The 27,599-nt window shown below is 23.0% G+C and overlaps 2 protein-coding genes across 4 annotated transcripts; one reads left to right on the top strand and one right to left on the bottom strand.

The window, feature by feature from the left end:
- Window positions 1-807: 807 nt before the first annotated feature.
- Window positions 808-8,843, bottom strand: LOC117168263 (probable N-acetyltransferase san). Its single transcript, XM_033353767.1, has 4 exons — window positions 8,667-8,843; window positions 8,023-8,179; window positions 2,999-3,165; window positions 808-1,077 (listed from the first exon to the last, which is right to left on the bottom strand). The coding sequence occupies exons 1-4, from the start codon at window positions 8,672-8,674 to the stop codon at window positions 906-908; spliced, it is 504 nt and encodes a 167-aa protein (XP_033209658.1). The 5' UTR covers window positions 8,675-8,843; the 3' UTR covers window positions 808-905.
- Window positions 8,844-11,498: 2,655 nt separating this feature from the next.
- Window positions 11,499-27,284, top strand: LOC117167821 (upstream stimulatory factor 2-like). 3 transcript variants are annotated; one of them, XM_033353025.1, is made up of 5 exons: window positions 11,499-11,644; window positions 11,878-11,948; window positions 18,519-18,799; window positions 21,026-21,187; window positions 26,053-27,284. In XM_033353025.1, the coding sequence occupies exons 1-5, from the start codon at window positions 11,604-11,606 to the stop codon at window positions 26,266-26,268; spliced, it is 771 nt and encodes a 256-aa protein (XP_033208916.1). In that variant the 5' UTR covers window positions 11,499-11,603; the 3' UTR covers window positions 26,269-27,284. The 3 variants fall into 3 exon arrangements, with proteins under 3 accessions (XP_033208916.1, XP_033208918.1, XP_033208917.1); XM_033353027.1 differs by lacking the exon at window positions 11,499-11,644 and adding an exon at window positions 11,671-11,797; XM_033353026.1 differs by lacking the exons at window positions 11,499-11,644; window positions 11,878-11,948 and adding an exon at window positions 12,161-12,256.
- Window positions 27,285-27,599: the final 315 nt, after the last annotated feature.

The raw sequence follows: 27,599 nt of genomic DNA on the forward strand, positions 1-27,599 counted from the left end.
TAATGGAAAATGCAATTATTTGCTAAAAACTTTATGCCTTTTTTGGTGGAAAATTAATAGTATTCGTAAAAAAAATGTGTTGGCTGTAAATTATTTTCTTTGGAAAAATCCACTATTTGGTTCGAAATAAATTAATCAAATTCAATAAGATTGATAAAAAAAATCAAGTTATAATTTGTTCAAAATTCGTCAATTTAAAAAAAAATTAATTTTCTTTTTTGGTTAAATTTTAAAAATATTCCTTTGAAAAATCGTTGTTTTTCGGTCCAGGAAAAATCCTGAAAATGAACAATTAATTGGAAAAATCAATTATTTGGATAAAAATTAATTTTTAAACCTTTTCCATTTTTTTAAATTGATCTTTTCAAGTTGAAAATTAAACTATATAAATAAAAGTCCATGCACATAAATTTTTGTTTAATTCGTCGATTCTGATAAAAAATGGTATTTTTTGGTTAATCTTTTAAAATATTTCCTTGAAAACTCGTTTTTTTCTGTTTAAAAGCTAATTTTTAAGTTAAAAATTTAACTGTACCATTTTTCGTTAAAAATTGATCTTCTCTAATTGAAAATGCAATTATTTGGTAAAAACTTCATGCCTTTTTTGGTGGAAAATTAATAGTATTCGTAAAAAAATGTGTTGGCTGTAAATTATTTTCTTTGGAAAAATCCACTATTTGGTTCGAAATTCGACAATTTAAAAAAAAAATCATTTTCTTTTTTGGTTAAATTTTTAAAAATATTCCCTTGAAAAATCGTTTTTCGGTCCAAGAAAAATCCTGAAAATGAACAATTGGAAAATCCAACTGGGAGAAACGTAAGTTTATTGATAATTTGTACAATCGATGACAAGAGACAGTAATGGGGAAAATGGAACAACGTAGGGTGATGACTTGAAAAACTGCTTACTGGGTAATTGCTTGATGATTTGTCGAGTTTTGGGATCGCAGGGTTTTTTGCAAAACGTGAGCGTCCGCCGGCTCGATTCTTTTGTAATAACGTTCTTTAGTTTCAACTATTTCGAAGCCGAATTTTTTGTAGAAGTCGATCGCACCTTCATTATTTATTTGAACATGCCTGGAAACAAATTTAAATAATTGTTAATTGCAAAGTATAGAAAAGGAGGGGTAAAAAAAAATAGAAAAAGCAGTCATCCGCAAATTACGTAAGGTGGTTTTTTTTATTTTAGCTTTAAAAATTCATCTCTTTTTGTAAAAATTTCATATTGTGGGTTAAAAATAAATTGCATCGGTTAAAAATTCCGCTTTTATTGGTTTCAAAATGTAAATATTTATTTGAAAATTTATGTAAATATTTTTTTCGAAATTCGTCTTTTTGGTAGAAAATAAATTTCTTTTGGATAAAAATGCAACTGTTTGGTTGATTGACATTTAATATTTTTAGATTGGAAAATAAAATTTGGTTGAAAGTTTACCTGTTTTTTTTTTAACTTATTTTTTTTAATATTCGTAAATTTAGTAGAAAATTCATCTTTTCGATTGATTTTTTGTTAAGAATACTTTTTTTTTAAATGAAAAATTTCTCTTCTTGGCTAAAAATTAAACTGTTCACTAGAAAATTCAATTATGTAGTAGAAAAATCAACTATTTGGTTGAAAATTTATTTATTTTGTAAGATTTCGTCTTTTACGGTAGGAAATTATTCTTATTGGTTGAAAATTCTACTAATTTCTAAACAATGTATGTGTCTTCGGCCTGAAAGTTCCTTATTTTGGATGCAATTTATTGTCCGTTTTAAGAGAAAATTCTTTCTTGTTTAAAAATTGAACTACTTTGATAAAAATGAATTATTTTTCAAAGAATTAATTTTTTCAGCTAAAGATGTATCTTCTTGGTTGTAAATTTAAAAGGTTTATTTGAAAAAAATTATTTAAATTTTCAAACAAAATGATGCATTTTCAACTATATTGATAAATATTTAACAGAAATAGTTTCAGTGAAAAATTTGACACAAAATTTAAATTCCAAACAAATTGTTGATTTTTCAAGACAAAAAGTCGGATTTTATACGAACCAGTTGAATTTTTGAGTCCAAAAATATGATTTTTTTTTTTAATGAAAATTTTCTGTAGAAAATTAATATGCTTTGGTTGAAAGTTCATATGTGGAAAATTGCATTTTTAGCTTGAAAAATTCCACTCCTCTGTTAGAAATTCGTCCTTTTTGCATTATATTTTCAAAATTAAAACTTTTTAATTCAAAATTCATATTTTCGAATTGAAAAATCGTATTTATTTATAAAATTTGTCTTTTGTGAAAGAAAATTAATCTTTTCGCTTGAAAATTCAATTCTTTGGTTAAAAATTTAACTATTTTGTTGAAAATTCTTTTTTTTTGTGGTTTTGGAAAGTTAGTCTTTTTTTAAACTGAAAATCTATTTAATTTTTGGTTAAAAATTAATGTATTTTATTGAAAATTTGTCTTTTTGGTTGAAGATTAATTCTTCGTTTAAAAATTTGTTTTTAATTGGTTGAAGATTCATCAATTAAATTGCACTTTCATTTACTTGAAAATTAATTTTCTTAATTAGAAATTAATCCTTGCAGTTAAAAATTATTATTTTTTTTTAAGGTTAATTTTTCTTAAACGCAAATATTTCTTTTTTGGTTGAACATTCAACCAAAGAAATGTATACCTTTGGCTGAAGATTCATCATTAAAATTATAAATTCAGTTATTATTTTAATTGAAAATTAATCTTCTTGATTAAAAATTCATCTTTTTGCTTGAAAATTCAACCATCTTGTTAATTTTTTTGAGCAGAAAATTCGTTTTTCTTCGTTGAAAACTCATTTTTATAACTAAAAATGTAGCTTTTCCACTTTTCGTTAAAAATTAATCTTCTTTCGTTGAAAGTTAATTTTTTGCTGTTGAAAAATCAACTATTTGATTAAAAATTCATCAATGTTGTTGAAAATGTAATACTTGTGGATGACTTCTTAAGTTAAATTATACAATTATTATTAAATTAAGACTTACAAAAAAATGGAATCGAAGTTTCCGTCCTTACGGACGAAATTTAAAACGTGTTGTACCATGACTGTTCCAATTCCTAATCTTCGATAAGGATATAAACAGCCCAGAGTCATTATGTATAACCGCCGAGAATTTTCTGATGTGTCCACCCGACAGCAAACCGCTCCAACCTATTTTTTAATTTGCTTATTACCATTTAAAAATCTCGTCAATTCTTTGAAACTCTACGAAATCAGTCATGCCTGGTGAAAAATTATTTGAAATCCATTAAAATATTAAAATACCTTAAAATTAATAAAATCCCTGGAAATCGCTTGAAAATGCTTTGAAATCTATTAAAATGCCCTAAAATATTTCAGTCTTTGCAAGTCTTCAAATTACTGAAATCAATAAAAAAAATTCTGGGAATCTTTTTAAATTTCTTTAAATATTTCGAATCCTTTGATATATTTCGAAAGCCCTTGAAACTTTTTAAAGCATTTAAAAACGCCTGAGAATCTTTTAAAATATCCTCAATTATTTCAAATCCTTTTAAATTATTGAAATTAATTTAAAAATTCTTTGTAATCCTTTAAAATAATCCAAATTATTTAAAATCCTTTACAATCCTCTGAAATATTTTATAGCTAAAGAGACGAATTTTTAAAGAAATGATGAATTATACAAGTGGATTAGTTAAAATTTCAGTTAAAAAATAATTTTTCAAATCATAAGAAACAAGGAATTTTCATAAAAAATGGTAACATTTTCCCATAAAAAAAATTTTTTTTTACTAAAAATTGAATAGGTCAATTTTCAGTCGATGAATTTTGAACTAAAATGATGGAATATTCAATCAAATTAGTTAAATTTTCAGGTAAAAAAAATCCATTGATTTCCGTAAGATTGAAATGAATTGATATTTAATTTCAGATAAAAGAGATGAATTGAATGAAATTTATAAAAAATTCAAGGTAAATATAAAAAAGTTCAAGTGAATTGAAAACAATTTGAATATTTAAAGGACCTTCATTGAATATCAAAAAAAAAAATCCATTGAGTTCAATAGAATTCAGAAAAATTCAAGTGAATTAAACAAAATTAAGAAAACTACCAAGGATTTAAAAGAATTCAAGGTGAATTTCACAAAAATCAAATGTTTTCAAATCTTTAAGCTCCTTCTAATTTATAATACAAGTCACTAATGATTACAAAAAACTGAAAAGAATTGGGAAACTTTTGAAAATCGAAAAAGTTCGCTTGATTACAATAAATTTTGAGTGAATTTAGATAAATTTAAAAGAAATGAGAAAAATTATATGAAATTAATTGAAAACAATTTTTTAATATAAAAAAAATTAATTGAATTGAGTAGAATTGAGTGAATTTAGAAGAATTGAAAAACATTAAAAACAATTTATGATAAATTAATACTAATTCAGCGTGAATTAAAAAAACGAATTACAAAAAATATTTGGAAATCTATTCAAATATTTGAAACTCTAAGAAAATCCTCAGTTGTTGTACATAAAATCTTTTATATCCATTAAATAATTTAAATTCCTTAAATTTATTTTTAAAAACTTGGAAATCTCTTGAAATTGTTTAAATCTCTTGAAAATGCTTTGGCATCTTTCAAAATATACTAAAATATTTTAGTCTTTGAGAGCTTTCAAACTACTGAAATAATTAAAAAATTTCTTTGTAATCTTTTAAAATAACCGAAATTATTTAAAATGCTTTACAATAATTTAAAGCTCTAGAAAATGCCAAGGAATTTGAAAAAAATACGTTAAAATATTTCAAATCCTTCAATCATTTTATCAATTGATCTTCAGGAACAATTAAATAAAAACTTTTAAAAAATCAAAAAAATGCACTGAATTAAGAAGATTTGAGTGAATTTAAAAAGATTCAAGTAAATTAAAAAAATTCAAGAGAATTCCAAAGAATTTAAAAGAGTTCAGGGTGAATTCCAAGAAAAATTTCAAATCTTTTAAAAATTTTAAAACCCTACTAATGAATTGGAACAATGTTGCAAATCGAAAAACATTGAATTGATAACAAATAAAATTTCAGTGAATTTAGAGAAATTTAAAACAAAATGATTGGAATTAGATGAAATACATTTTAAAAAATCAACCTGAATTTAAAAAGCAATCAACTGAATTGAAAACATTTTAAATAAATGGAAAAAATTAATTCAATTGGGTAGAATTGAGTGAATTTGGAAGAATTCAAAATATCCATTAGATTGCTGAAAACAATAAAAAAAATTTTTGTAATCTTTTCAAATAATCCAAATTATTTAAAATCCTTTACACTCCTCTGAACTATTTTTAAACTCTTGAAAATGTCAAGGAATTTGAAAAAAATACGTTAAAATATTTCAAATCCTTGGACTATTTTATCAATTGATCCTCAGAATCAATTAAATTAACATTTTTTTAAATATCAACAAAAATCCATTGACTTAGGTAGAAAAGAGTAAGTTTCTAGAAATTCAAGCGAATTACAAAACTTCCAGTGAATTTATAAAATTTAAGAGAATTCCAAAGAATTCAGGGTGAATTCCAAATCTTTAAAACTATATTCGGAAAATAAAATAAAATCGTTCCATATCTTCAGAAATTCTAGAAAAATCTTTATCCTAAAATATGTCAAAAGCTTTATAATCACTTCAAATTATTGAAATTAATTAAAAGCTCCTGAAAATACCTCACAAGTTTGAAAAATAACCTAAAACGTTAAAAATTTCTCACCTGAAATATTTCAACGAATTTTTCAACAAAATAATTGAATTTAAATTATTGAACCTTTAAGCTAGAAGACAAATTTTCTTTACGAAAATTGAATTTTCAGAGAAAATATATTACTTTTCAGCAAAAAATTTATTTTAAAAATTAAATTTTGTAGTGAAACAGATGAACTTATAATAAAAAACGACCAATTTTTTTTTAGAAGTGGAACTTTCATCCAGAAAAGATTTCAATTCATTTTTCAACACCAAAATATAAATTTTAAACAAAAAGTAAATTTTCTACGAAATATTTAAGTTTTAAAGAAAATAGTATAATAGTTTAATTTCCAAACAAACAGTTGTATTTTTATCCAACAAAAATATGACATTTTTTTAAATACAGATGGATTTTTAATTAAATAAAAAAAATTTAATAGTTGAATTTTCCTTCAGAAAAATATTAGAAAAACCAGAAGATATTTCAGCTTGTTTCTCAACACTCAAATATTATATTTAAACAGTAGAAATTTCAAACAAAAATTATAAATTTTCTGCTACAATTGAATTTTAAAATTAAAAAAACTGAACAGTTACATTTTTATTCAAGAAAGATTAAATTTCTCCTTAAACAGTCAAACTAAAATCTTTTTTGAATGAAAATTCAAATATTTGTTTTAAAATGTTTTCTTTTTTATTTAAAAACTCATCTGTTTTACTAAAAATTCCAACTTTCTTCTATAAAAATGCAACTGTTTTGTTGGAAAATTATCGTCTTTTTTCGAGGATTCAACAATTTATGTGAATTTCTTTTTTATTTCGTGACTGAAAAATCGTTATTAGTTGAAAATTCGATTTTTTGGTTTTAAAATTAATTTTTCTTTAAAAGAAATGTCTACTTTTTTAGTTGAAATGTCAATTATTAGACTTTTTTTTAGAATTAATCTTTTTAGGTTGAAAATTCAAGTATTTTTGAAAATATTAGGAAGAATTCGAGCCCTTTTAAAATATATTTAGATCTTTGAGAAGTTTGGAAGGAATAAAAAATACTCGATAAATTTTCGGAAATGATTCCAAGTATTAAAATTATTTAAATCTATTCAAAACCTCTTTAATTTTTTAAAATATATTTAGCTGATACGAGTTTCTCTTAAAATTTGAAAAAGTCGTTCAAAATGCAGAAAAAAATTTGTCTTAAAATCTTCCAAATTTTATTTTCAAAATTCTTTTAAAGTTTATAAAATTTTGGTTTAAAATCTTTAAAAAATCGACATTTTTAAAAATATTTTAACAGATTATATATATTTTTTTAATCTTATCAAACTGAAACATTTTGCTTAAAATTCTTTTACTCTCTTTCGAAATTTAACGCAATATTAAAATTTTCTTTTAAAGATTATTTTAAAAAAATAAAAAATCATAAAAAAATTTTTCTACAAATCTTAAGAAAATTATTTCTTTAATCCTTTCAAAATTCTTAAACCTTGGTATATTTTTAAATTATGCAAATTTTTCCTGCATTTGTTTTTTTAATTCTGAAAAATTAGAAAAAAATTTCAGATTCTACTTTCACGATTTTAAAAATCTTTTGCAATGTTTCGAAATCTTTGTAAATATTCTCTTAAAATTAATTTTTCAAAATAAAAAATCATTTTAATTAAAATTTTTTTCCTTTTCTTGAAACCTTACAAAATACCTCAAATATCTTGTAGGTTTTTATTATTTTTGAATTGTTTCAAAACTTCTAAGTATCTATTAAACTTACTTAAATTAGTTCGCTCTTTTTCAAAATTTTAGGAAATAATTTAAAATGTTTTCTAATCTTTTGAAATTTGCTCTTAGAAGTCATGAAGAAAAAAATCATTAAAAAGGTTCACGTGAATCTTAAGAATATTTTTCTAATTCTCTTGACGTTCTGCAAAATTGAAATTACCTAAAAATTGTTTAAATCCTTAACAATTAAAAGAATTGTCCCAAAGTCTTAAAATTATTTTTTCAAAATTAAATTTTTTTCGCATTCTTAAAAATGTGTTATTATGAAATCTAAATTGTTAATTTAGAAATATTATGAAATATAACTGTAGGGATGTTTATTAAATATAGTTTAATTTAATTCGGTTGTATTTAAATTTTTTATTTGTTTATTTAATTTAGTTAAACTCTGCTAGTAAACAAATAATTCAAATTCAAAGTTTTCAAGCAAAATTCAAAATTTCCAGATTTTCAAGGTTCAAAAAAAATTCAAGAATTCGAGATTTTTAAATTTGCTAGAAACCCTATTTAAAATTCTTTGACAGATTTGGATACGTACCACAATGTCATTGTAATAAGCTAATTTCGCCAGCTCGCCTGCTTCCAAAACGTCTTTGTAAAATTTCTCATTGTATGAGACTGGAAAAACGACTTGATTCAGCAACTTGAGTTGCTTTATGTTGTGAGGTGTTACATCTCCGAGTTCTATCTTTGCCCTTGTAAAAAAACAAGCGCATCATCACATTTGCATTGTATTAATCAAGAATATTTCATTTTTGCAATGTAATGTTCCTTGAGATGAGGATGAACTTTGCACTATTCTAAACTGTACTTTATTGTAAAATAATCTTAATTATATAAAAGATAAAAGAACTGAAGTAAATTTCTAGTTGGAAATTTTTTATAGCCCTCTGAACTTCGATTTTTTTAATTTACGAAAACACTTTACTTTATATTTATAATAACGGAAAATTCGTGAATTGTCAGGGATGTCAGAGCGAGAATCGAAATTCAAGAATTATAGAGTATTAAAGATATCTAGTTCAAATTAAATCACTCGATAATAAGGTGGGTGCATTTTGAAGGAAATGAGTTTTTCACAACAAATTATTTAGGAACAATACAACAAAGAAACGATTTTTAAACATCGTGGTTTTTGACACATAACCTCAAAATTTATAACTTTAATGTAGGATTCATTACCTGGTCATTTTGTAGGGCTCTGGCTTCGTCTCAAAGTAGCTTAGGGTTGGGCGAAACACTTTGGTAAATTATAATTTCACTGAGTTTAGAATTTTTTTTTAAATTAGACAATTGACTCCTTTCACGAGCACTATGTCCAAGGCTGGTTGAAATCGGACCGGAGTGGAAATTTTCTAAAGTTCTCGGATATTTTTGAAATTTTTAATCGAGGGAGCGCGAAATTTACGGTCACATTTGCCATATAGAGAATTTTACAAAAATTACTAACATTATAAAAGTGAATTTTTATAATTGTTGATATATTTTTATTTGAAAAATAAAAACGGATTTCTTCTTATGTATTTTAAAATTTCAAAATATTTAAACAATTTTACTATTTTTTGAGCATTGTATTGCATTATTATAATATATTTAAACTATACGGTACCGACAAAATAAATGAAACGACTGGAAAATACCACAATAGAAACTTCACAGAATACAATTTTCGAATAAAAAAATTCGCAACTCAGAAAATTCCCGAATTGCGAAATTTCCAAAATAATAAAGTTCCCAAATTGGGAAATTCCTAAATAATAAAATTTCCAAATTGGAAAAATCCAGAATAATAAAATTTTCCAATAATAAAATATCTCAATTGAAAATTACCCGAATAATAAAACTGCCGAATTATGAAATTTCCGAATAATAAAATTCACAAATTGGAAAATTCACGACTATAATAAAAGTCCCGAATAATATAAATACCGACATTTTATAATATTACTGAATTTAAAAATTCCAGAGAAAATTGCTGAATTACGAAATATCTTAGCTAGAAAATTCCGGAATATAAACAATTAAATTTTTATTCATAAATAAAAAAAATCAAATTTCAAAAAATCTGGAACATTTGAAGACAATTTTTTTAATTTTGCAAGATTACAATTTTTTTGGTTGGAAATTTATTTCTTTGGTTAAAAATTTATTTTTCTTTTGGTAAAAATTCATTTTTCTTTGTTGAAAGTTAATTTTTTGAACTGAAAATATAACAATTCCGTTTTTGTTTGAAAAATTCACCTTTTTTAGTGGAAAATTGCTTGATCGAAAATTGATCTTTTTGGTTGAAAATTAATTTTTTAACTTGAAATTGATCTTTTTTAGTTGGAAATTCAACGATACAGCTTAAAAATTCGTATTTTTGATTAAAAAATTAAGCTTCCTGGTTAAAAATGACTCTTTCTGGTTAAAAATTTACCTATTTTCTTAAAAATCCTTTTTTTGTCAAAGAAAATTAATTTTTTGTTTTTGAATATTAATCCTTTTGTTTTGAAAATCAACTATTCAAAAATGAATATTTGTTTTTGAAAACATGCACTTTGTTGAAAATTCGTATTTTATTGTAGAAACGTAATTATTTTTTGTAGAAAATTTATTTATTTGTTTTCAATTTTAACCATTGTGGTAAAAAATAATTTTTTTTATTTCAAAATTAGTTTTTTTAGCTAAAAATTTAACAATTTAATTTTTTCTTAAAAATCAATATATTTTCTTAATAATTCGTTTTTTTTTTGGTTTGAAGATTCATTTCTTTTGGTAGAAAATTAATCGTATTAGTTAAAAATTAATTATTTTGGTTAAAAATGTACTTATTTAATCAATAATTAATTTTATTTTTTGCCGAAAATTTAACTATTTTGTTGATAATTAAACTTTTTGGTAAAAAAAAAATGTTTGAACTGAAAATTTATCCTTTTTAGTTACAAAATCAACAATTCATTTTGAAATTTTTTTTGTGGAAAATAAACCTTCTTGGTTGAATATTTATATTTTTGGTTAAAAATTCATTTCTTTGCTTGAAAATTAATATTCATGGTGAAAAAATAATCTTTTGGTTTAAAAATTTGATTTGTTGGCGAAATATTTAACTATTTTGTTCAAAATTCATACTTCTACATTAAAAGTTAGTTTCTTGTACTGGAAATTTAACTAGTACATTTTTATTTTTTTTAAATGGACCTTTTCTAGTTAAACATTCATTTTTTGGCGAAAAAATTGATTTTCTGATGTTGAAAAATCATGTGTTTTGTTGAAAATTTGTCGTCTTGAGTAGAAAATTAATCTCCACCGTTACAAATATACTTTTTTGGTTAAAAATTTACTTATTTTGTTGAAAATTCATTTTTTGTTAAACAAAATGAATGTATTTTGTTTGAAAATTAATTTTTTCACTGAAAATTTATGTTTTTAGTTGAAAATTTAGTTTTTTTAGTGGAAAATTAATCTTTTTAGTTGAAAATTCATATTTTTTGTTGAAAATTCGTCTTTTTGAGTAGAAAATTAATCACCTTACTTAAAACTTATTCTTTTTATTGAAAAGTTACCTATTTTTTTTTTATCATTTTTTTTATCAAGAATATTAATTTCTTTGTTTGAAAATTAATTTTTTTAACTAAAAATGTACCTTTAGAGTTGAAAATGCAACTATTTGGTTTGAAAATTAAACCTTTATGTTTGAAAATTAAACCATTTCTTTGAAGATGAACTGAAATTTGGTTTGATTGAATTCCTCAAAAATCTTTTTGAATTTTTTCCAGAACCTTAGAAAAATATATATTTTCAAATACCTTAAAAACAAATAAGCAAATAAATCTAAAAAATAAAATTATTCGATATTTTTATTTTTTATTAAAAATTATTTTCCCCTTCAAATATTAACACTATCATGGATGATGTTATTTTAATTTTTTTTTTTAAAGCCTGTGAACTAATCTAGTTTAACGCTGAATTTAAAATTTTGCGGGATTTCCTCGTGTACAGCGCCCTCTGCTTTGTTTGCTCCCACATCGACATCCATCAGTCGCCATCTTTTTTTAACACCACATGACCTCGTTACTGTGTCCCGTGACCTGCTCACGTGAATTTTGACAAAATTCAAACCTTTTTCAGACGGAAATAATGGATTTGTTGGAACAGCATCTTCATCAACAAGATGTCAGGTAGAGTTCCCAGAAAATATTGTGAAATCGGTTAGATAAACTCCTGTCACTAAAGTAGCTTGTGGTTGCTGTCAAGGTCACAGGACAGTTGCATAGTGTACATTTTTAAATTGACTAATTTCCTTTTCTCTCGAAAGAAGCAGTGAATTTTGTGTAACTAGGCCGTAAATTACATTCGATTTTGCAATTTTTTTTTTCACTCGACACCCGAATGATCATTTTATTTCACACAGCGCTGTTACTCACAAGGAGGAAGATGGAACGGGGATTGTCATCGAGGAAGCTGAAATCGTCGATTGTGACGGTAGGAATGATGTTTTTATTAATGGTTTTCTACTAATTTGTGTCTTTTCATGAAGAAATTTCGTCATCAGTCCTGTAAGAATTAGCAATTAAAGGTTAGTTTGAGTGTTGACGTCATCGTGTTGACTCACTGGAAATTTTTATAGTGTCATTGTTTTGATTAGAATATTTGCTTTGTAATTACCTTTTCTGTAGATTGTGATCCATATTGTTCATTTGTGTAAGCTTAGTGCTTAAGTTTTTGGCTAATTTACTAATTACAATGCATATTTCGAGTTTTTGATGAAATTGCGATGTTGAATTTTGGCGGTAATTTTCAAAAATACATTTTTTTAATCTGGTTATTCTAGTTTTTTATACAAGTTTTAGATTTTATTCAAAGCAGACACAGTTTTTTTATCTCTAAATTATTGTTTAATGTAGTTTACCTTGAAACGTTTTTTATGGCTCGTGGAAGGTTATTATAAATATACAGACTTCACACTCGAAGCTTATCATCTCTTTTCCCCTTTTTTAAGAAATTTCTTTTTTTCCCCGATTTTCAAGAAACTTTTCTTTTTCTCTTTAATGCGAACTAAATTAATAAATCCCTACGATAAAATTAAATTATTTTTTATTGAAAATTCTACTATTTGGTTAAGAATTAATATTTTTTTGTCGAAAATTCAATAATTATAAAACCGGGAATTTACTTTTTTAATCAATTTCGTCAATTTAGAAAAATGATTTCTATTTTTTCTACAGCTGCAGATTGTTCAGATTTTCTGAGTTTAATTTAATTAAATCATAATTTATTCTTGAATTTTTATTTATTCAGAAATTAAAGTATTTGTTTGAAAATGTATTTACTTTGTGAAAAAATCCCCTTTTTTGTAGCAAATTAAGCTTTATAGTTTTAAAATAATCTTTCTGATATAAAATTCGACTGTTCTAGTTGAAAATTCATCATTTTAGTTGAAGATTCATCAGTTTGGTTGAAAATTAATTCCTTCAAACCGGAAATTTTAATGGCGATTTTTGATTGAAAATTGATCTTTTCTTGGTCAAAATTGAACAATTTGGTTATTTTTTTCTCAAAATTATCGTTTTCTTTGTCAGTTATTATTCTTGTTTAGAAATTCTTCTTTTTTGGTTAAAAATACAAGTATTCCAGTTACAAATTTTTCATTTTAGTTGAAAATTAACCTTTTAGATTGAAACTGAAATTACTTAGTTGTGAGTTAAACTTTTTTGCTAAAAAATAATTTTATTGGCTGAAGACTCATAATTTTGATAAAAAATTAATTTCTTTGTTCGAAATATGAGCAATTTTATTAAAACCTTCTTTTTTGGTTGAAAAGTATTATTTATTTGAACTGAAAGTGTGATTATTATTCCAGTTAAATATTCCAAAATTTTCGTTCAAAATCCATCTCTTTGGTGGAACATTCATTTTTCGACTATAAATCAAAAATTCAACTATTATAGTTAAAGATTCACAGTTTTCTAGTTAAAAATGCACATTTCTGGTTTATAGCATAGTTTGGAAATGTAACTTTTTTTTAATTAGTTTTTTTTTTGTTCAATTTTTTTGTTTGAAAAAAGTTAATCTTTTTAGTTGAAAATTCATTTCTTCTTTAGCAATTAAAACTATTTTGTTAAAAAATCGTTTTCTTACTTTGAAAGTAATTTTCTTTAACTGAAAATGTAACTAGTCCAATTTTGTTTGAAATTTTACCTTTTCAGTTGAAAATTCATCTTTCTGGTGGAAAATCAACTATTTAAAAATGAGTTTTTATACTTAAAAATATGACTTTTCTGTTTTTGGTTAAAAATTCATGTGCTATTTTATTTAAAAAATCGTCTTTTCGGTTATAAGATTCCTTTCTTTTGGTATAAAATTAATCTATGGAGTTAAACATGAATCTTTTTAATTGAAAACTTCTTTCTTTATTTAAGCATTTCTTTCTTTAGTTAAAAATTTGTTTCTTGGTTCGTTGGAGATTTATCAATTTAATTAATAATCAATTTCGTTGGTTAAAAATTATTCAGCTTCATTAAAAAATAATTTTTTAATTGAAAATGAATCTCTTTTACTTGAAAATTTAACTATATTTGGTTAAAAATTCGCCTTTTTGAGTAGAAAAGAAATCTCCTTGGTTAAAAATTAATCTTTTTAGTTGAAAAATTACCTACTTTGTTGAAACTTCATTTTTTCAAAATGAAAATTAATTTCTGGTTTGAATATTAATCTTTTTGGTTAAAAATTAATTTTGTAATTGAAAATTTATCTTCAGAGTTGAAAAATCAACTAATTGGTTTGAAAATTCAACTATTCCGTTTGAAAATTCGTTTTCTTGTTGTGGAAAATTAATGTTCTTAGCTGAAAATTCAGATTTTTCGTTGAAAATTAATATTCTGGATAAATGGTTCATTTTTCTGGTTGAAAAATTAACTATTAAAAATTTAATTTTTTCTTGAAAATTAATGTATTCTGTTAAAAACTCGTCTTTCAGTGTAGAAACTTAATCTTTTTGGTTAAACATTCATTGATTGGTTTAAAAATTTATCTATTTTATTGAAAATTTTTCTTTTTTATATAGTTCTTGGTTAAAAACTAATATTTTTGGTTGAAAATACAATTTTGAATTGAAAATGTATCTTATAGTTGAAAATTTAAATATATTAGGTTTTAAAAATTGTCTTTAAGTAAAAAAATTGATCTTCGTGGTTAAAAAGTCATTTTAGTTGAAAATTTAACAGTTTGATTGACATTTTTTTATTGATTTCATCGAAAATCCACATAATTTGTTAAAAATATTTTTTCTCTCAAAATTATAGGTTTCTTTGTCAGTTATTCTTCTTGTTTAAAAGATCTTCTTTTTGGTTAAAAATTCAAGTATTCCAGTTACATATTTATCATTTTAGTTAAAAATTTATCCTTTAAATTGGAAATAAAATTACTTGGTTGAAAGTTAAACTTTTTGGTTAAAAATTAATTTTATTGGCTCAGTATTCATCATTGTAGTTAAAAATTCATTTCTTTGGTTGAAGTATGAGCTATTTTATTGACAACTTATTTTTTATTTGGATGAAAAGGAATTTTCTTACCGAAAATTGAACTATTTTGTAGAAAATTTCTTTTTTTCTGTTGAAAATGATTATTTAAACATTCGCCTTTCTGGAAAAAATTCGTTCTTTTGTATTGAAAATGCATATTTCGGCAGGAAAATCACCTTATTTTGGTTATAAGTTCATTCTTTTTAATTTTCAAGTCTACTACTTATATATTTTTGGTCCAGAATCATTTCTCTTGGTTGATTATAAAATTATTTTTGTGAAAATTGTTTTTTTTTATATAGATAATTCATCTATTCAGATCGAAAATTTGTCTTTTGGTGGAAAATTGATATTTTTTGTTGAAATTTAATTCTTTTTGGTGGAAAAGTCTAAGCCATTATATTATTGGTTGAAAATTCATTTAAAATTCTTCAGATACAAAAGATTTCTAAAGATTTAAAAGATTTCATCAAAATTTCATAGATATGTCAAAAGAATACCAGAATTTGAAAAAGGGTACATTAGTTTTAAAATAATTTCAAAATTTTTAGAATATTTCAAAATATTTCACAAATATGCTAAAAATTTGGAAATTATTTTAAAACTTAAAATTTTTTTAAAAATATTTGAATTCTGCTGTACTGTACTCTTTTTGAAATTCTTGTATTATTTTGACATCTATATGAAATTTTGATGAAATATTTTAAATATTTGGAAACCTTTCTGAAATTTTTTGTATTTTTTAAAATAATTTCAAAGATTGAATAAAAGGTACAGGACACCAAAAATACAAAACATGTCCAAGATTTTAATCGAGTTAATACTTTTGTTGGAAAATTCCAAAAATATTTCAAAAATTTTTTTAATATTTCAGTGATTTCAAATAAATACAAAAGATGTAGGAAACAATTCACAAAGGCTTAAAAAATTTTCACAAAACCTTATTGAAAAAAAATTAAGAATATGTTTATTTATGATTATGCTTTCTTTTTAAATTGTTGGCCAATAACAAAATTAAATGTCTCATATTTTTGCATGTATAAAAAAATTTATTTCTTTGGTTAAAAATTAATCTGCTTGATTAAAAACTAATTTTCTAACTGAAAATTGATCTTTTTTACTTGAAAATTTAACTAGTTTTGGTCAAAAATTCGTTTTTTTTTTTTAGTAGAAGAGCAATCTCCTTGTTTAAAAAATATTCTTTTTAGTTGCAAATTCACCTACTTTGTTGAAAATTCGTTTTTCCAAAAAAAATAAACTTTTTATTTGAACATTAATTTTTTTGGTTAAAATTATGTTCTTTGTTTAAAAATCAATTTTTTTTACTGAAAATGCATCTTTCGAGTTGAAAAATCAACTATTCGGTTCGAAAATTCGTTTTCTTGTGGTGGACAATTAATCTTATTTGTTGAAGATTAATATTTTTGGTTGAAAATTAATCTTCTGGGTAAATAATTAATCTTTTTGGTTGCAAATTAATCTTTTTGGTCTTGAACTCAATATTCAACTAGTCCTTTTTTAGTTGAAAATTACCGGGAATTTGACAAATTAGTAGAAGAAAAATCTGTCCACTTTTGATTTAAACAGTTTTTAACTAATTAGTCAATTGTTATGTTTTTTAATTATGCTATTAGATAGCTTACAATGCGTAATTCAAAAAAATTTTACTTTAAAAATTGTCCACTTAAAATTTTTATTTCTAAGCTTACATTTGTAATTTAAAGAATTTTTAAATGTTTTCTTAAAGACTTAAACAAATCAAAAATAAAAACCTTTCATGTTGAAAATTTTTGATAAAAAGCATTTTTATTTAATAAATAAATAAAAAAAAATTAATTTATCTTTAGTTTAAGTAATAAAAAGTGAATAAAAACGATTTTAAACCAGTTCAAAATCTAAAAATTTTCAGATTTTAACGTTAAAACTTAAGCGGTTACAATTTGAAAGTCTTAGCCATTAAACAAATGTGAAGGTGTGACTGAAAGTTTATAAACTATTTTCAACTTAAAAATACTTCATAATAATATATTCTTAATTAAAGGATTTTATTAAATTTGAAATATTATTTCAGTCTAAAATATTCCATTTTAACCCATTCAATTTGAAATTTTTAATTGAAAAAAAGATTAATTATTGAATATTTAGCAATATTTGAATTTTTATTCAAGACAAGTAAATTGAAACTAAATATTTAAAAGTAAAGAATCTTTAACTGAATTGTTTGATGTAGAAAACTTCGAATCGTTAAAATTTCGAAGAGCCTTTAATCTTTAAACCTTATAATTTTAATGGTTGTATTTGAAAAATGGTTAATTTGTAAGTGAAATTTTTAAATTTTCATGTATAATTTACAAATAAACATTTGTAGAAAAAAATTCGAGAAATTTTAAGAGATATTTATGAGTTTTAAAAAGATAAAATATCATCTTGCAAATTTTAGAAAGTTTTCTTAAAGTCTTCTAGAATATTTTTTGGAATTTTTTTTTTAAATCTTTGAAAGAATTTTTAAATATTCTCTTAAAATAATTATTCAAAATAAATTTTTTTTAATTTTTCTAGGAATCTTAAGAAAATGTTTTTATTCTTTTGAAGCCTTTCACAATTCTTGAAAAGTTTCTATTTTTTTTGTATAAAATCTGCGAAAATCCACATTTTGTTTTGTATTAGGCTATCATTTCAAGTTTTACATTAAGTTTGATTCTTTTCAAAACTTCTACATATCTTTTAAATTTACTGAAATTTCGCCTTAAAAAAATAAAAAATGTTCAATTGTTATTTATACATCCAAATTGTAAAGAAAGTTTCTAAAATTTGCAGGATTTTCTGAAAATTGTAGAAAAAATTCAATTTATTTTGACAGATATTTAGAAGTTCTAAAAAAATTTACTTATATTAAAATTTATTTATATTTTTTGTATTGAAAAATGTTAGTATCTTCAATTTTATGCGCGTAAATTATTGAACATTTGAATTCAACATTTTGTAATTGAAAACTTTTAAATTTCAATTTTAAAAGTTCAAAATTTAACAGTTCCACTTGAGTGCTTTCATTTGCCGCTCAGTTTTTATTAACTCAAGTGGAAATGTTTTAGCTTTAGAGTTCGATTTTTCAAATTTCATTGACCGTGAAAAATATTTTGCGTACCGGGAAAAACCCGGGCATTTATTTCTTTGATTAAAACGGCCATCCTGCAAACGATTTCACAAATATTTCAAACATTTCACAAAGACTAATAAAAAAAAATGTAGAATTTCTTTATTTTTGATGCAGCTTTCTTTGGTACTTGTTTGCCAATAAAAACATTAAATTTATTATTATTTGATGTAAAAAAAAGAAGACTTAAAAAACTTTGTGTCTTGGCCTGGAAAACCTGGAAAAGACCTTGGATTTTCTTCCTAGGAATCGCTGGACACCCTGTTTGCTTGAATATTCTTTTCAGGTTTTCTCCATCTTGAAGATTAATTAGTTTTTTTTTTAAATTTTTTGTCTTTTTGAGGCGTATAAATAATTTGTCAACTCGTTAAAAAATAGGGGACGCCGTTGGAGAAGATGGGATGCGGTATCAGGAAGCTCTTACCTATCGCGTTGTCCAGGTAAACGGAGCACCAGCTGGATCCGAGATGGATATTCAGGGAAATCAACCTGGGGGAAATACCGTTCAGGTTTTAACGTCACCTCTCAACGGCCAGTTTTACGTAATAGGAAATGCGAATGACGTTTTTACGACAGCTCAAACGTCCAGGTCGCTCGCCCCGAGATCAGCAACTCTTCAATTAGAAACGCCGAGGGCGTCTTCCACAGGACTAAAGAAGGTTGTGGAACATTTATTTATTCATTTGAACCTCTATATTTGACTAACAATTTAATTTGAGTCATTTTACTTGACCAGGAAACCAGGAAATTATCAGGAATTTAATTTTTAAAAAAGGGGGAATTTACTTCTAATCGCAGAAAAATTCTAACTTTTCATTATTTTTCATAATTTTGTTCAATTTAGAAATAGTGCTTTCTTCTTCATCTAAAGTCGCAGATTTTTCAGATTCTTACTTTACTCGAATTAAGTCAAATCGGAAAATAACAGTGACTTTATTTTTTGACCGGGAATTTTACAAAATTTTTATTAGAAAATTGTCCAAAATTGTCGCATTTCATATTTTTATTTTTAAGCGTATATTTTTCATTTAAAGAATTTTAAAACACTGTATTGCAAACTTAAACAATTAGAAATTAAAAGATTTTGAAGTTGAATATTTTTGATAAAAAAACATTTTTATTTTATCAACTGTAAATATAGATATTTTTTTTTTTCATGGATCTGTACTTTTAAGAATTAAAAAGTGAATAATAACTGATCTGACAAAACGGTTCTAAATGCGTTAAAAATTTAAGAATTTTCAGATTTAAATTGCAAAAATTAAACTGTTTCAATTCGAAAGTCTTAGTCGTGCAAAACTAATTTCAACTTAAAAATAAGTTCATAATAATATATTCATAATTAAGAAGAAGGATTGAATTATTTGGCATAGCAAGCTTGGAATCGTTGAAATTTCGATGACTTTTAAATTTTGAACATTACAATTTTAATTGCTGTATTTAGAAAATGTTCAATTTTTCACTGAAATTGTTGATTTTTTAATTATAAATAACAATTGAATATTTATTATTTGTAGATAAATTTTGAGTTATTTCAAGAGATATTTAGAAGTTTTTAAAGAATTCAAAATTTTAAAAATATATATAAATTTTTGCAGATTTCAAAAAAAGAAATTTACAAGTTTTTTAAGAATTGTAAAAGACTTCAAGAGAATAAAAACATTATTTTAAGATTCCCAGGAAAATTGAAAATGTTTTAACTTTTAAACATTATTTTAAGAGATTTAGAAAATTGTTGAAAAAGAATCCGGAAGATTTTCAGGAAATTTTTTATATTTGCAGAATTTTCTCAAATTTTTAGGAAAAATTTGATGAATCTTTAAAAATATTTCTCAATATTTTCTTAACAAAACTTTTCAAAATTAAAAATCATTTTCAAATTTTGTAAGAATCGTGAGAAAATTTTTTTATTCTTCTGAAGCCTTTCACAATTCTTTGAAAAGCTTCTTAATTTTTGCTTTTAAATCTGCTAAAATCTACATTTTATTATAAACTAAGCTTTGGCTATTTGCACCGAAATTTTGGTGCGAATAGTCAAATTTTGTTCGGTATTAAATAATATGTGTTCAATTGTTATTTTATATAAAAATTTTTAGAACATTTTTGAAAATTTCAGGTTTTTTTTTTAAATTGTTGGAAAAATTCAATTCATTTAAAAAGATATTTAGAAGTTTGGAAAAAATGTCAAAAATAATTTGATATTTGTAAAAATTTAAAACAACTTCTAGATTCCTCAAGATATTGAAATAAAATTTTGAATCTTTTCAAGAATACTTAATGTATTAAAATGAATATAATTTAACTTCTGATTTTAGAAGTGTTTAGTTGACAACATTTAATTTTTAATGTTTTCAGCTTGAAATTTTTCAAAATAATATAATTTTGAAAATTTTGAAATTCATTGGTTGACTTTTTAAAATTTATTTATATTGATTGAAAATTGATATTTTTTGTTAAAAATTTCACCCTTTTTGGTTAAAAATCCAAGTTTTTGCGGCTTAAAAATAATCAGTTTTGTTCAAGGATTCAAATATTATGTTGAAATTTCGTATTTTTTGTTTCAATTCAACCCTTTTTTTAACTGAAATTATTTTCATTGACAACGTATCAACTGTTACATTTTTAATTAAAAATTGATCTTTTTTGGCTGATAGTTTAACTCCTGTTAAAAATTCAATTTTTTTGTTAAAGATTCATAATTTTAGATGAAAATTGCACAATTTAATTTTTGCTTTAATATACTTATCTTTTTTATTGGAAAATTAATTTTGTTGTTGAAAATTCAACTATTTTTTTAAAAATAAAATATATTTTTACTATATATTATTCACATATTTTTGTGAAAAATCATTCTTTTCCTGTTTTGAGAGGATTTTTTTTTCTAGAGGGACGACCGACGGAGAGCAACTCATAATGAAGTAGAGCGTCGAAGACGAGATAAAATCAACAATTGGATCGCAAAATTAGGCAAAATTATTCCCGAGTGTACCAATCCCAATAGCAATGGAAGCAGCAGTGGAGAAGGAAAAGCCAATTATGAAACTCAGGTAAACTTTTTTTTTTTTAAGAAAACCTTTTCTCTTTAATTTTTTCATATCTAAAAAAAAGTGATACTTACGAATTTCTGCAGCATCAATTTTATAAATAAAAATTTCCAAATAAGTCATTTTATTTTATGATCAAATTTATTTCTCAATATTTTTTAACATTATTCCAGAAAATGCTTTAATTTTGTAAGCTTTTAAAAAAATAAATTATTATATTTATTATTATATTAAGAAGCTAAATTATTTTAAATATATTTAGTAGTCTTAGAAGTTTTGAAAAAATTAAAAAAATTATTTTTATACTTGAGAAGATTTTTAAAAATAGTTCATACAAATTGGAGTATATTTAAAAAGATTCTGCAACAATTGGAAAGATTCGGAAAATTTTAAGATATTTAATATGTTTAAAAATTTTTGTAAGGATTAAAAAATAGTGTCATATTTGAGAGGAATTCCAAAAACTTAAAATAAAATGTCAATTTTTGAAGATTTCGAATATAAAAGATTAGACTTTTTTGACATATCTTAAATCTTCCGAAATCTTTTTGAATTCTCTCAAGAATCGTAGGAAAATATATTTATATAACCTTAAAATCGAATAAACTTTAAAAAAATATTTATTCGCATTTTTTATTTTTTTATTAAACATTATTTTTTCCCTTCAAAGTATAATTTGAGTGAAAGTTTTGTTCTTTCTTGACAGAAAAATCTTTTTTTGGCTGAAAATTCAATAATTTTGTTTGATAATTCATATTCGTCTCGTTTGAAAAAATGTCATCATTTTGGTTAAAAATACAAGTGAAAAAAATTGATTTTGTTGTGTGTAGGATTCAACTATTTTCATAAAAAAATCCATCTTTTTTTATGAATTCAAATTTTGCTTATTTGAAATTAAAGTCTTCTTTGATTGAAATATCAATTATTTATTAAATTTTTCGTTGAAACTTTAACTATTCAGTTAAAAATGAACAAAATTTGGTTAATTTTTCAAATTTATTTAATTTTTTTTTTTAATTTAGCAGGATTAAGAAAGTTTAGAAATAATTTAGACGTTTCAAAAAGTTATTGAAATAATTTTTTTTAATCATTTTCAAAGGTTTCAATAGAATAACAATTTTTTTAAGATTCAAGGGAAAAATTTCTATGATTTTATATTTTTAAAGTTAATTCTAAGAGAAAATTAAAAAATATTTTAAAAAATTTAAATTATTTATTTTTAATCAAATATATTGTATAAATTTTATATTTGGAATGATTTTTGAATTTTGAAAAATTAATATTAAGAGAATACTTTAACATTTTTTTAATTTCAAAAGGTTTGCGAAATTATTATAGAAAAATCTGGGAGATTTAATGGCAATTTTTTTATTTTGCATGATTTAAAAAAAAATGCCAGGATAATTTGAATAATTTAAAAAATATATTTAACAGGTTTAGAATTTCTGAAAACATTTCAAATTATTTTCTAAAATTTCGAAAAAAGATTTAAAACATTTTTAATTTGGCTGGATTAAAACATTTGTTTAAATTCGAGTAAGTATAAGAGATATTTAGAATATTTTTAATGATTTAAAAATAATTAAAACTTGTAAATATTTCAATATATTTTTGAAAACATTTGAAGAAAATATTTTGAAAAGATTTAAAAACATTTCAAATGGTTTCCAAAATTATCAAAGAATAATCTGAAAGATTTTATGGCAATTTCTATTTTTTAATTTATAGAATTTTACAAAAAATTGAATAGATTTTATACGCATTTCGAAGGTTTGAAAGTTCGGAAAAGATTCAAAAAATTAATTTTCTTAAAATTCATGGGAAAATTTGAACTGTTTTTTAGTTTCAGAAATAATTTTTAAGAGATAATTCAAAGTAAAAGTTGAAAAATTTCAAATAATTTTCTAAAATTTCTATAAAAAAAGTGCATTTAAAGATATTTAAAAGTTAAAAATAATTGATACTTCAAAAGATTTAAACGAAAGTTTTAATGTAGATTTTTAATCGAAATTTTGGAATCTTTTGCTTTAAAAGTTTTCACGGCAATGAAAAAATGGTCTTAAAATTCCTAGGATTTTAAATAATTTTTTGTTTTTATAAATTGAGTTAAAATTTTTTAAAAACATTTCTTAACATTTTAAAAGATTTCGGAAAATGTGAAAGATTTAAGATATAAACAAAGATTAAAGAAAGCCTTCAAAAATATTTAAAATATTTCAAGAATTTAAAAATTTTACAAAAATTTTAAAAGATTTCACAGAAATTTCAAAATTTTACAAAAATTTTAAATACTTCAAAAGATTTCAACGAATTTACAAAGATTTATAAATTTTAGATTTTTATTTGTAAGTGTATATTTTTAATTTAATGAAGTTGAAAGTGCAGTCAAGAATTTCCAGATTGTAACTTTCAATTTAAGGGCTTTTATTACATTAAAAATTTTGTTTCAGTCTAAATTATCCAATCTTTAACCCATTCCATTTGAAATTTTTTAATTAAGAAAAAGAATAATGATTTAATATTCTTTTTTTCAAGTAATTTAAACGAAGTGAGTGAAAATCCTTCTTCAGAACTTCATAATTAAAATGAAAAGGAAAACTAAAATAAAATAAATAGAATTTTCCTACAATTAAAAAAAAAATAATGAAAATTAAAAAAAACCTTAAAATCTATCAGGTTCTTTTTTGGCAATTTTGAAAATCTTTGAAAATATTTTTTAAATTGTTAAAATAACTATTCAAACTGAAAAATATTTTTCAATTTTCCTAGGAATCTTAAGAAAACGTTTTTATTCTTTGCAATCCTTTCAAAATTCTTAAAAAGCCTCTCAACTTCTTTATTTGAAATCGACAAAAATCTAAATTTTGTTTTAAATTAGGCTGTGGGTATTTGCACTGAAATTTCGTTACAAATAAAAAAATCAAACTTTTAAAAATAATTTCAAGTTTTAAATTAATTTTTAATCTTTTAAAAAATTCTAATTATTTATTAAAATTGGTCTAATAATTTTTATAAATAATGAGTGTTCAATTGATATTAATAAATTCAAATTTGAAGGATTTTTGTTTAATTTCCAGTATTTTCGAAAAGTTGTAGGAAAAAATTCAATTGATTTTAAGAAAGATTTAGAAGTTTTGGAAAAATTTCAAAAATCATTTTAAATTTGGAAAAGTTTTAAACTTTTAGATTTCTCAAGATTTTATTATAAAAATTTAAAGCCTTTTAAGGATGCTCAAATTATTTTAAATTAAAATAATTTAACTTCCGATTTAAGAACTGTTAAGTTAAAAGAAAATCTATTTTTTTAATTCTTCGGGCTTAAAATTACGTGAAATAATATAATTTTGAAATTTTTCCAATCTAATTGATTGATTCTTGAATTTAAGTCCGAAATTTAAAAAAAAAATATTTTTCAATTCTCTCAAGAATCTGAGAAAAATGAAATTTATATAAATTTGAAAGTGAATAAACTTAGAAAAATGATTTTTTTTTTACAAAAAAATTAAATTATTAATTTAAAAATTTAAATTTAAGCCATAAAGTTGCATTTTCTATCAAAAGAGTGGAATCTTCAACTGAGATTTTTCAGTCAGGAAAGAAAAAAAATTGTGAAATTGTAATAAAACAGTTTGATTTTCAACCATTTAAATTAATTTTTAACTAAAATTATGTATTTTCAACATCAAAAAAACAATTTTTTACAAAGCATTTCAACTTTCACCCAAGTAGTTGAATTTTCATTTTAAAAAATAATTTCTACGAAAAAATGGAATTTTTGGCCATCATTTTTCCGTAAAAATAAAAAAATTGGAAAAATTTCAAAAGTAATTTTATATTTGGAAAAAATTTAAACAATTTAAAGATTTTGAAATAAATATTTGAAGTCTTTTATTCTTTACATTTTTCAGTCAACAAAAAAAATGTCAACCAAAATGTTAAATTATCAAACTAAAGATGATGTTTCTACAAAATAGCTTAATTATCAAGAAAAAATTTAATTTTATTTAAATAGTTGCATTTTTTGTAAAAAAATCGTTGAATTTCCAATACAAAAAAAAAACAATTTTTTTAAAAACTAGTTCAACTTTCACCCAAGTAGTTTATTTTACATTAAAAAATAATTTATTCGAAAAAAAGCATTTTTAATATAAAAGTGGAAATTTAAACAAAATAGTTTAATTTTATATAAAATAATTAAATATTTAACAAACAGAAATAAGTGTTTAAACCAATAATATAATAGTTGTAGATTTTTCAAATAAAAAAATGAACCTTCAGGCAAAAAAGAGAAATTCTATTTAAAAAATGAGTTTAAAAATAAAAAATTTAACGAAGCAGTTCAACTTTCACTCAAATAGTTAAATTTTCATTAAAAAAATAATGTCTATAAAAAAAGTGGAATTTTCAACGAACATTTTTCAGTTAATGAAAAAAATGTCAATCAAAATGTTGATTTTTAAAAGCAAAGATTATTTTTCTACAAAACAGTTTAATTATCAGCAAATAATGTAAATTTGAAAAAAAAGTTGCATTTTCTATAAAAATAGATGAATTTTCATTACAAAATTAAGAATTTTCAACAAAACAGTTTGATTTTCTAAGAAATAAATAAATTTTTTAGCAAAACAGTTCAGCTTTTAACTAGCAGTAGTAGTTGAATTTTCATTTAAGAAAATAATTTCCACGAGAAAAATTATTTTTTAAAAGTGGCATTTTTAACAAACATTTTTCAGTGAAAAAAAATGTCAATATTCTCATGAATCTTAGGAAAATGAAATTTATATAAACTTGAAAACGTATAAACTTTGAAAATGGAAGAAATAAAAAAAAAACGAAATAAATATTAGGTAAAATTTTTTAAATTTCAGAGCAAAGGCGGAATTTTAGCAAAAGCTTGTGAATACATTGGCGAGTTGCGATCAGCAAATCAAAGTCTGGGTCAGTGTTTGCGGGACAATGAGAGGTTGCGGCAAGAAGTTGTCGATTTGAAGCAACTCGTGATGGAATTAAAACGAGAAAACCTCCAGCTCAGATCTCAATTGTCGACAACTCAAAATCTGGAAGTCTCGCATCTAAGCCCTTAAAAGTTTTTCTTTGATTTGCTTTGCTTGTTTTCTTGTAAATATTAAGAGAGTGGGCGCCAGTCTTTTCAATCTATTCTGTTTATTGCGAAAGCCTAGGGGGGGGATTTTCGACTTTCGAACGCAAACAAATGAGATAAGGCTGTGAATATCGTTAAATTCTGATTTGCGTTACTCTATGAGCAGTTCAAATCTAATTCTGATATCGTTTTCTTTTTTTTTTTTCTTTTTTTCCTCATAAGAGGCTTCATCGCTTTTCGAAATCATTTATCAAATCATGTTTTTTGTTTTTCACAACTCTTTAGAAAAAGAAAAAAAATTTATTTCAACGAAAATTACAAGTAGAGGCGAGTTTTTGGAATTTTTAAAGTTGAGATGACTTTCAATTGTGAGAGAGCGCAAGATTGTGTCAAATGTACATATATTATGCAATTTCTTTTGCAATGCAAATATGTCGACGAGATAGTTTTAGATTAATTTTTTTTTCTTTTTAGATAGTTTCAGAGTTGAATATTTTTCTCTACGTTGAAGTTTATTGTAAATAGGATACGGAATTATGTTAGTAATCATTTTAGAGCCTTTTATTTAATAAGTTTTTTTTTTTGTGAGCAATTAATATGCATGTTTAAGGAAAGCGTTAAAAAAAAAAAAATTCAATTAGGTTTGGTAATCGGAGGAAATCCTTGATTTGTTTTTATTTTTGGTGTGTGTGTGTGTGGGGGGTGAAATTTTCAGAGGTCTTCCTGGCACCAGCTTTTCACTCACGCGTGCCTTTTTCCACACTTTTCAAGTTTACGTTGGCTTTTTTGGTCTCTTTCGAAATGCGCGCAGCTGGAAAGACCTTTTGAAATAAAAAAAGAAAAAAAAACTATCTTACAAAGGTGCTCAAGTATCTTGGACGAAACATCAAAGATAAAAGGTGGATCAAGTTGTGGAAAGGATCGTATCATGTATTATATCGTTAATGTATATATTGCGGGGTTATTGTTATATTATTATTAAAATGAAATTTAAAAATACCATATTTTTAGCCCTTTTTGTGTGATTTTTTATTTATTTGTTATCTGGATTTTATGAGAGGGTCAGGTCTTAGATTTACAAGAAAATAACTGAATTTTCAACCAACAGAGATGAATTCGGAATTCTGAACCAAGAATATAATAGCTTAGACTTTAAAAATTTAAAAAAAAAATGAATTTTCAAGCCAAAAATATGAATTTAAAAAAAAAATAATAATTTTCAACAAAATGTGTAGAGTTTCAAGAAAAAAGATGAATTTTAAACAAAACAGTTTAATTTTAAATAAAATAACTGAATAATTAACCAAAATCGAT

The sequence above is a fragment of the Belonocnema kinseyi genome, chromosome 2 (genome assembly GCF_010883055.1).
Source record: "Belonocnema kinseyi isolate 2016_QV_RU_SX_M_011 chromosome 2, B_treatae_v1, whole genome shotgun sequence".
In the NCBI taxonomy this organism is placed as follows: Eukaryota; Metazoa; Arthropoda; class Insecta; order Hymenoptera; family Cynipidae; genus Belonocnema; species Belonocnema kinseyi.

Bases quoted from the DNA above. Each gene is read 5' to 3' on its own strand.
- LOC117168263 (XM_033353767.1), bottom strand. The intron at 3,166-8,022 runs GTACGTATCCAA...ATTAAAAAATAG, and splicing joins CTTATTACAATGACATTGTG to GTTGGAGCGGTTTGCTGTCG. The intron at 1,078-2,998 runs GTAAGTCTTAAT...ATTTGTTTCCAG, and splicing joins AACTTCGATTCCATTTTTTT to GCATGTTCAAATAAATAATG.
- LOC117167821 (XM_033353025.1), top strand. From the start codon at position 11,604: ATGGATTTGTTGGAACAGCATCTTCATCAACAAGATGTCAG. The intron at 11,645-11,877 runs GTAGAGTTCCCA...TATTTCACACAG, and splicing joins CTTCATCAACAAGATGTCAG to CGCTGTTACTCACAAGGAGG. The intron at 18,800-21,025 runs GTTGTGGAACAT...TTTTTTTTCTAG, and splicing joins CTTCCACAGGACTAAAGAAG to AGGGACGACCGACGGAGAGC.